The sequence below is a fragment of the Beta vulgaris genome, chromosome 2, assembly GCF_026745355.1.
Source record: "Beta vulgaris subsp. vulgaris cultivar EL10 chromosome 2, EL10.2, whole genome shotgun sequence".
Taxonomy (NCBI): domain Eukaryota; kingdom Viridiplantae; phylum Streptophyta; class Magnoliopsida; order Caryophyllales; family Amaranthaceae; genus Beta; species Beta vulgaris.
Window position 1 is genome coordinate 2,772,236 of NC_079203.1, and position 10,428 is coordinate 2,782,663.

The following is a 10,428-nucleotide window of genomic DNA, read 5'->3' on the forward strand; positions in this document are numbered from 1 at the left end:
CAGACACACTTTGGAATTTATCTAGTCTTCAATATTTATAGTGATAATCACAAAGAACGTGGAATTAAAACTTGATTACATGATAAGTCCATTAACCCATGATGTTCTTTCCCCTAAGGAACACGTTTCTCATCATGTCCCATGATCCCATGATCTCAATATGAACGTGGATATATTTTAGCCACTACTCCTAAGTAATAGGAGTTCCTTGAGCTTTATCCGAAAATCAGTTTTATAAAAACAACTTTTATCTTTAAAACTGAATTTTTAATATTTAAGAAAATAATATCTTTTAAACAAATTCTTTCTAAAACCGGATATTTATTTTCTTTATTTTTCCGAAAAACAAAATCTTTTTCTTAAATGGATTTTCTTTTTAAAACTGATTTTATCATTTGAAATTAGATAAAACTAATTGCCTATAATTTAGGCATGATTTACTCAATTTCACAATTATACCTTTATACTTTTGCACTCCTAAGTCTAGTTCCTTTTATAAACTAAGTTCCTTTAACAGATTCATTTAGTGCCACTTAGTTTGCGCCTTACAAAGGAACAAACTCTCATTCTCAAATAAAACTGCCACTGTTCCTTACCCATGCTTACTTTGTTCCTTTACACTGGAACTAGAAAATAAAACGCCTAACTTTTATTCTTCTTGATCCAATGCTTGCTCCAGTATCAACTTATAGAAACTTCTTTACTTAGCCTTTGAAATCATCTCTTGACTTCTTCCTTGACTTCGTATTCTCCCAGTTCCTTTCATTGATACCTTAAACATCATACACTCATAGAAACTCATTAGTTCACTACTTAGTTTGCATCTTTGTTTCTTTGTCATCATCAAAACTAGGGTTCAACAATTTCCCCCCTTTTTGATGATGACAACAAAGGTACAAACTAAGGACAATAACAAATAATATAAGTGAATGATAATGATAAAATAATAAAGAAGAAAATGAAAAATAAAACACAATTATGTAAGTAATTATATTTTGATTTTTCATTCACCTCAACCTATGTTTGGTTTTTCATTTACCTTATCCAATTTTTTAATTTTTTTTTAATTTTTTTTTAATTTATGTACAGTTTGTTCCTTGGACAGATCATGGTGACTTTGGCCATAAGAAAAAAGAATTTGTGAAGTTGTTTGTTTTTGCTACGAATCATGACAGGACAGGAAGATAAACTGGATTCTCTAATACTTGGAACAAGTTAGCAAGCATGTGAGCATCTTTGATGGGGAGGAGGGATTATTTATTGCTCGTTACTTTTGTAGAGCCATTCTAGCTATAAAATTTCTAAAGTAAAGTGCTTTATCCTTGGTTTAGTGAGTTGCGTTTAGCATGTCCATGTAAGTTCTATTGACTATCAATCTAGAAATAATAGCAAACAATAATAGAATATCAAATAATAAAGCTAGAAAGAACACACCAGGAATTTTACGTGGAAACCCAAGAACTGGGAGAAAAACCACGAATCTGCACTAGGAATCGATGAATATTCAAGAAAGATTACAAAAAGCGCTCAAGAACTCTCTCTATAGCCTTTTCTCTCTCTAATATGTGTTTAAAGATGACACTAGTAGAATAAATGCTATTTGCTGCAGTGATATTGCTGCGATTTTACCTATACGCAGCAATATAACACGCAAAAAAAAAGAAAAAATAGAAATTAGCAATATTGCTGCGGTTCCCGCCCAAAACCGCAGCAATATTGTCTAACAGACACTTTTTAAAAATAATGTGGGGCCCTGAACAACAAATATTGCTGCGATTTCCACGTAGGACCGCAGCAATATATTAAAAAAATATTTTTTTTAACTATATTGCTGCGGTCCTACGTGGCAACCGCAGCAATATATGCTGAACTAACCAAAAAATAAACGGGCGCCTGTTGAAATTATAAAACACAACATTAGAATTTTTCTTTCACTCCTGTCAAGAGAGGCGCCTCTCTGTCCTCTCTCTCTCCTCCTCTTTCCTCTCTCTCTCTCCTCTCTCCTCTCTCCCAGTCGTTCGTTTTCCCTCACCTTCTCTCTCCTCTCAGCCTTCGTTTTCTCTCACCCTCCCTCCTCACTCACCGTCGCCACCCTCGCTCGACACAACAAAGCCTCACTCAATCGTCGTTCGTCGAGATGCGGGATGCGGAAGGTTGATGCGAGAGATCTTCACTCAAACTTGTTGATGCGAGAATTCGTGGTGGTGGTTTTCTCGAGCCGCTTTCGTTCTCCTCTTCGCCGGTCGATCGTTCTCCTCTTCGCCGGTGGTCGATCGTTCGTCTCTGGTAGCCTCCAACAGGTATGTAATTTGTTACGTTGATGATGATTACGATTATGAGAAATCGATTGATTAGGTTGTTAGTTTATGTTGCGTGTTGTTGATTACGATTTGTTGTGTTTTATTTTCAGATCTAGTTGCGTTGATTACGATTTGTCGAGTGCTGAAGAGGTTTTCGTTGGGTTGATTCATTCTGTTCTTCGTGGGTTCACCTGGTGAGGATGAAGACTCGCTCGTGCACTCGTCGTTCTAATTCGTTGTTCCTCAAAAATCTCCAGATTCTTTTTTCTGCATTTTTATTTTTTGAGATTCAATATAGTATTAGGTTCTGATTTTTGGTTATTTTTGTAATATTTTTCTTTTGAATCTCTTTTCTTATGTGTTGTATTTTTTGTGTATTTTTTTTGTTTTTGAATTTTGTGTATCTCTTCTGTTTTTGAGTATTTTTCTTTTGATGTTAGTTTCGAACTTATGTCTTTATTATTTGAGAAATTTTAATTTGTTGTGTTTATTTTTTTCCATTATTTTTATTTTTCAAATTTGATGACAAAATGCAAAAAAAAAAAAAAAAAATTTTTTTTTTGCCTGTAGTAGTACATATTGTTGCGGTTTTCGCCTAAAAACCGCAGCAATATGCTTTACAAAAATCTGATATAAATTAAATATATTGCTGCGGTTTGACCTAAAAACCGCAGCAATATCTGCAGATATTGCTGCGATTTAAAACCACAACAATATTATTAATACCTATTGCTGCGCCCTTAATTGCTGCGCGCCCAAATCCGCAGCAATAGGGCACTTTTTAACCGCAGCAAGTAGCATTTATTCTACTAGTGTGAAAAATACATTAATCGTAATTAGGGCACCTATTTATACCCTCATTAAACGAAACTGGAAAAATCCGCATCCTCGATAGGTGCGGGCGCACCATCTTCCGGTGCGGGCACACCAACCCGACGTGCGGGCGCACGTTCCTCGAGTGCGGGAGGACAGAAGCTTCTGCCGTCAGTTTCGTCAGGTCTTCGTAAAACAGTCATAACTTCCTCGTTTCTCACCGGAATTGGACATATGACCTATCGTTGGAAAGTACTCGGAACAAGCTATCACCTCCACTTTGAATCACCTCAAAATCATTTATATATTGAAAGATATGTCCATTCAAAGTTTGCGTTATGCCCAATATGACGTTTTCCCTTTACGCAACCTCATCTCCACACCCATACACCTTCATGAGCTCCATATACTACCATATACCCAACAATCTCCCACTTGGAGATAGGTGTAAGTGAAGAAAACTTCATACCTTCATCATCCTCTCATTCATCTTCCTACACACAACTCCCACTGCAAAAACAATCTCTAGTCGTGTCTAAACCATGCAATACTACAAGCATTCCATGAAATCACATCTCCTCTACACCAAGGAAACTGACATTGAAGTTTGCACCAACTCCAATTCAAACATATCAAAATCTACACCGACTTTGATTCTTAATGACTAAACTCCAAATCATTGCACCATCACTCCATGAACCTACACACCCTCCTACCTCGGAGGTCGGATCACCTTAGAGACAAGTACAACCAAATGAAGATCCCTTCCTCAACAACTAAAGAAGATAATCACTTCCTCTCCAACCAAAGAAGCACATTGAAGTCTCATCAAACTTCAATAAAACCAATTACCACCTAAGCCAAAGAAGCTTCTCATTGTTCTAAAAGCAAACTCACATTGCTCCCACTCGAACAATACACCCTTTGTTCCACTTAGGATTTCCGGCACAACATGCTTGTGTGCCGTCCTTCACCTTGTTCGCTTACCGGTCAATTTGCCATCGGGATACCGCTTCACCACAATTCTCATCCCTTGGCCCACTATCGATAGTTTTTCGACCAAACGACACCTTACATGAAGTTCTCATCCCATACCCGGGCCCCTTCACTGTGCTCCCCATGGTGTAAAGTGTTCCACTCCTTGCCCCACGAGGTATGATCATTGCTCCCTTGACAATCTTCCAAGAACCACCATCAAACACAACCTTGTAACCCGATGTAGCAAGTTGGGCTACCGATATCAAGCTTTTCTTCAACCTTGGGATAAACTTGACATTCTTCAACTCCAACGAGCCACCATGAGTGAGTTTCACACTCACATCATCTTTCCCCATGACTTCCACTGCCTTGCCATCCGCAAGGTAGACCTTTTCAAGTTTTTCCGGATTATTTGAAATTCCGAAACAACTCCTTGCATGGTGAGGAATGGTGAGAAGAACCCGAATCCAAGACCCATGATCCCGAGCACCCAACCAACTCTTCCTGATCATCCATGCTTACCATCAAAGCATCAGAATCGTACTCATAAATCAAGTTAGTTGATGCTTCTTCTTCATCATCACTTTCTTGAACCTTCTTCTTCCCTTTCCCATTCACTTTCTTAGGACAATCTCTCTTTAAATGTCCTTCATTACCACACCCCCAGCAAGTAACACTAGCCCTGCTTTTGACTTACTACGTTCCCCCTTTGACTCCGATTTTCCCTGAAAGTTCCTCCCTTTTCCCCTCCCTCTACCTTCTGCACTGTATGCTCCAAATGATTCTCCACTCTCCTTCCTTCGAATTCTCTCACTCAAAATCAGATCACGGACAACATCATAAACCAATTTCTCTTTACCAGAGGAATTACTAACAACAGTTACAACAATTTCCCAAGCAGTAGGTAAAGAGGACAACAAAATTAGGGCTTTCACTTCATCCTCAAAGACAATATTAACCGAAGATAACTGACTTATTAATGAATTAAATTCATTAATATGTTCAGCAGCAGAACTACCATTATTCATCTCTAAATCAAACAAACGACGCATCAGATATACCTTATTCATTGCAGAGGGCTTTTCATACATATCTGACAGTGCTTTAATCAATACAGCCGTTGTTTTGATATCCTTGACATTAAACGCCACAGTCCGAGCCAATGTCAAACGCACCACCGCTAGTGCCTATCTGTCCAGTACTTTTCACTTAGCCTCCTCCATCTCAGCAGGCTTTTCAGACAAAGGTTGATATAGATTTTTCTGATATAAGATGTCTTCTATTTGCATCTTCCAATATCCAAAATCTGTCCCATCAAACTTCTCAATTCTAATCTTTGAATCCTCCATTGTTAATTATTCTAGATCTAGACAATAATCAAACCTAGCTCTTGATACCACTTGTAAGTTCTATTGACTATCAATCTAGAAATAATAGCAAACAATAATAGATATCAAATAATAAAGCAGGAAAGAACACACCAGAAATTTTACGTGGAAACCCAAGAACTGGGAGAAAAACCACGAATCTGCACTAGGAATCGATGAATATTCAAGAAAGATTACAAAAAGCGCTCAAGAACTCTCTCTATAGCCTTTTCTCTCTCTAATATGTGTTTAAAGATGAAGAATACATTAATCGTAATTAGGGCACCTATTTATACCCTCATTAAACGAAACCGGAAAAAATCCGCATCCTCGATAGGTGCGGGCGCACCATCTTACGGTGCGGGCGCACCAGCCCGACGTGCGGGCGGACAGAAGCTTATGCCGTCAGTTTCGTCAGGTCTTCATAAAACAGTCATAACTTCCTCGTTTCTCACCGGAATTGGACATATGACCTATTGTTGGAAAGCTCTCGGAACAAGCTATCACCTCCACTTTGAATCACCTCAAAATCATTTATAGATTGAAAGATATGTCCATTAAAAGTTTGCGTCATGCCCAATATGACGTTTTCCCTTTACGCAACCTCATCTCCACACCCATACACCTTCACGAGCTCCATATACTACCATATACCCAACAGTCCAAGCAATGAGTGCTTATTCCCTCCCATCTCTATCAAAACCTAATTCTTGTCAGGTACAGTCTACAGGACCGTTGCTCAGGATTATTAGTGGATTGGCATAATGTAGAATATTTTTTGCTAGTTCCTGAGGAATCCGGTTTTGTGTTCTTGGCTTACAATATTTTTTATTCGATTCTAATCTTTTGCATCCTATGTTTTGGAAGAAAAGGTAGCTCTTAGTTGGCCTTGAGAGAAATTTACATTCTTAACTGTGCTAGTGTTTTCTAATATCTGATCGCATATTATAGTTTTCCTTATCATACAGAAATGCACTTATGCTTTTAGCTTCGGGAAAGTCCATTTGTCTAGTAATTCTGAACATGGTTCTTAGTTATTTCGCTGACCATAGTATACTGACTTAGTCATATTGAGTAATCATCTCTCTCTTGTGTTAAGTTTTTGAGTGAAATAAATTTTTGAGGCCTTCATATGAGCTTATAACATGTGTGCTCTTTTGCAGGCTATGCAAACACCCTTCAGGAGCTACATTCAAGAGATGCTGGCTCTTGTAAGCAATTTTAAACATTTCACATTGTGGCCTTTAAATTTGGGTAAATAGGTGTTCGCTTTCTGTTGGTTATGATATCACTAATACGTACTGATATCTGTCAGTGGCGATCCCAACTGTGAGCTGATTATAGTTTTAGGCTTTTAGCAGAACAAGTTTCTAGGTTGGCAGGCGATATTAGTACTCTACTGTTTCGCAGAATCTCGTTTTAGCTAATGTTGAATATAGGTTTTACGAAAAAATGGATACCTTGCCAGTAAGTTGATATTGAATTTGGTTAAGAAATCAAAAATCTTGGAATCACTTCAATATTTGTATTTACAAATCACATTGGTGGGGACATCACAAGTGTCATTAGCTGTGCAGTTTCAGGCTTATATATTGGACCTTCAGCGAGATTAGTATCTGAATCTCTTATCTTTGCATGTGGGTGAAATTGATGGTTGATAAATCCAGCAATCTTTATACCTAAGTTTCTTTGTTGTTTTAATTTCATCACCTGTAGGCTGTAGGAATCCATTTTGTTTGATGGTTGATTAAAGCAGCACCCTCTCATTCTCTTGTATACAATTTTGATAGAAAGACTAGGAACTTGGGAGTTGTGAGTTGACATTTCTTTATGGCTCTTTGATGTTATTGTGTCGGCATTAACGTGTTGCTGCTAATGGGTTCAGGTGAAGCGCGAGAGAGAAGAGCGAGAAGCTTTGGGAGCCTTGCCTCTGTACCAGCGATCGATTCCTTAAGCATGTCGGTGCATGTTGCAGCTGTGGCCGACTTATGAACTGAACATCATATGAATTTTTTGAGGTTAATTTGTTACTTGAGAAGGGCAGTTAATATATTAGTGGGAGATTTTTCCTTGTCTCTCGCCTTGTGCACATTTTGTCTTTTGCCGTAGTCAAAAGTTGTTCATTCATAATAAGCATTGTTTTGGATGAAGTGATGCTGAATAATATTTATATTATGTTTCAAAACTTATCAATCATGTTTGTTAAGTTTGTGCTACTTTCCTTGGATAGGGAACAACAGCACAAGCTTCTCTACAACGACGGCGGACAACTCTTAATGATCCTTCTCTTTTCTAGTCTCTACCCTTAACAATGAGCAAATCTACATAATGTTTCTGAAGCATGGCTGTTTGCACACAGAATATTGAATCAAATCTAAGTTGTCAATTGGATTATCATAAATTGGATGTACATAGAAGAGATAGACCTACGAAAAACAACATAAATAGACAAATGGCATAAAATCACAAAACTACTATAGATATCAATAAAACTACATAAATATTCAAAGAAAGATGACCTGATTTGCAAGCAAATCCTCCCTCTATAAATCGGAAAACAGTATCTCCTACATGTAATGTACTATCTCCAACCTTTATTATTCGTATTTTTTTGAATGTTTTCTATTAGTTTTGTTAGAGTATGTAATATAGTGTGTATATTATCATCTCTGTATATTTGGTAACAGTAGATTAGTTTCCTTTGTATTCCCTTATACGTAGCCTAAATTATAGGAAGTTGTTATGTATGTTATTTAAACCCTTTGAGGGTTAAGGAAATGATTATGGGATAATCTTCTTTCATGGTATCAGCCTTCTCGATCCTCTTCCGCTCTCTCTCTCTTCTTCTTCTTCTGTACCCCACGTCCGTCCACCATGGCTAAAGGCTCCTCCTTTCATCCTGCTTTAGCCGTTTCCAACATCAAGAATAATATACCCATCACCCTTGATCTGGAACGTGTACAATATGGGACGTGGGCCGAACTCTTCAAGGTCCACGCACGATCTCATCGTGTGTTACAGCACATTATCACGCCGGCCGAATTTACTCCACCATCTACTGCTGAGGAAAAGGAGTTATGGGCCACGCTTGATGCCACCGTGCTACAGTGGATATACTCCACGATTTCCACCGACCTCCTCCACACAATTATTGAACCGGATCTCACTGCCATGGCCGCCTGGACCCGTCTTCGGGATATCTTTCAAGATAATAAAAATTCGCGCGTCGTGGCTCTCGAACAGGAGTTTTCGCATCTCTCCATGGCCGATTTTCCGAATGCTTCTTCTTACTGTCAACGGTTGAAGGAATTATCCGACCAACTTAAACAAGTCGGCACCACCGTATCGAATGATCGACTGGTTCTTCAGTTGGTCTTGGGTTTGACTCCTGCCTATAATACAGTGGGCACTTTCATTCGGCAGACGAGCCCTCTTCCACCTTTTTATCAGGCTCGGTCGATGCTTACCTTGGAAGAATCCGGCCTCGCTAAACAAGCCGCCAGCACTGCCTCTGCCTTGGTGGCTGCGTCCCCTTTGGACGTTGATGACCCTCCTCATGATTCGGTCTCCTCTTCTCCTCTCTATAATGGCGGGAAAAAATCTCATACTCGTCCCTCCGGCAAGAAAAACGGTGGCCGAAATGGTGGTCGGGGCCGCGGCGGCGGCGGTGGACGTCACGGTGGTGGGCCGCATCACCCAGCCGGGTCGTCCGCATGGGGCCAGCAGTGGCCGAATTCATCTCCAGGGGGTCCTTGGCAGTGGGCGTGGCCTTGGACACCCCCTCCCTGCCCGTACCCAGCAGGCCCAGCATATTGGGCTCGGCCCAATCTCATGTCCCGTCCCCCACAGCAGCCTGGTCCAGGGGTTTTGGGGCCCCGTCCTCAGGCTTATGCGGCCAGTGGGCCCACTCCCACTCCTACTGATATTGAGGCAGCAATGTTCACCCTTGGACTCAATCCTCCGGATCAAAACTAGTACATGGACACAGGAGCAACGTCACATATGACTTCCGGGCAAGGTAACCTTTCTCTTACATCTTATTTTCCTTTGAGCAAAAATAATGGCATTTTAGTTGGTAATGACAATTCAATTCCTATTTCTGGTTATGGTCATGCAACGTTACCCTCCCCTCACCCACCTTTGACCCTTAAAAATGTCCTTCATGCTCCCAAATTAATTAAAAACTTGGTGTCTGTTCGCAAATTTACCACTGATAATTCTGTTTCTGTGGAATTTGATCCTTTTGGGTTTTCTGTGAAGGATTTTCAGACGAGGATGCATCTCATGAGATGCAATAGTCAGGGCGAACTTTATCCTCTCACCACTTCAGTGTCATCCACTCCTGCTCATTCTTCTGCCTTTGCTGCTATCGCCTCTGCTCCTCTATGGCATGACCGCCTTGGACATCTGGGGCACTCTATTCTTCGCTCATTATATCATAATAACCTCATTGAGTGTAGTAGTTCCAGTTTTTCTGATTTTTGTACTTCTTGTCCGCTGGAAAAACAGATTAAATTGCCTTTTGCTGCATCATCTTCTATTACCATGCTACCATTTGACATTATTCATTGTGATTTATGGACTTCTCCAGTTTTGAGTTCTGCGGGACATCGTTATTATATGTTGTTGTTGGATGATTACTCTAATTTTTTGTGGACTTTTCCTCTATCGAAAAAATCTGATGCTTATTCCACATTCACTACTTTTAGGGCATTCATTTCAACTCAATTCGAACGACCAATCAAAAATTTCCAATGTGATAATGGCAAAGAATTTGATAATGGCCCTTTTTGGGATTTCTGTAAACTTAATGGTCTTAATTTTCGTCTTTCATGCCCTTATACATCTTCTCAAAATGGTAAAGCAGAACGCAAAATACGTACCATTAACAACATCATTCGTACCATTATGTCTCATGCCTCTCTCCCACATTCTTTTTGGCATCATGCTTTGGCCATGGCAACCTATCT

General features: G+C 39.5%; 1 protein-coding gene and 1 long non-coding RNA gene across 2 annotated transcripts; both read left to right on the forward strand.

The window, feature by feature from the left end:
* Nucleotides 1–10: 10 nt before the first annotated feature.
* LOC125495101 (uncharacterized) lies at nt 11–2,790 on the forward strand. Its single transcript, XR_007271788.2, has 2 exons — nt 11–2,300; nt 2,411–2,790. It is a non-coding gene; the product is annotated as an uncharacterized LOC125495101 (long non-coding RNA).
* A 3,752-nt stretch (nt 2,791–6,542) lies between these two features.
* Nucleotides 6,543–9,433, forward strand: LOC104887693 (uncharacterized). The gene is made up of 2 exons (XM_048639911.2): nt 6,543–6,669; nt 7,344–9,433. The coding sequence occupies exon 2, from the start codon at nt 8,333–8,335 to the stop codon at nt 9,431–9,433; it is 1,101 nt and encodes a 366-aa protein (XP_048495868.1). The 5' UTR covers nt 6,543–6,669; nt 7,344–8,332.
* Nucleotides 9,434–10,428: the final 995 nt, after the last annotated feature.

What these genes read in the sequence shown, in the direction of transcription:
- LOC104887693 (XM_048639911.2), top strand. Translation starts at nt 8,333, where the DNA reads ATGGCTAAAGGCTCCTCCTTTCATCCTGCTTTAGCCGTTTCCAACATC.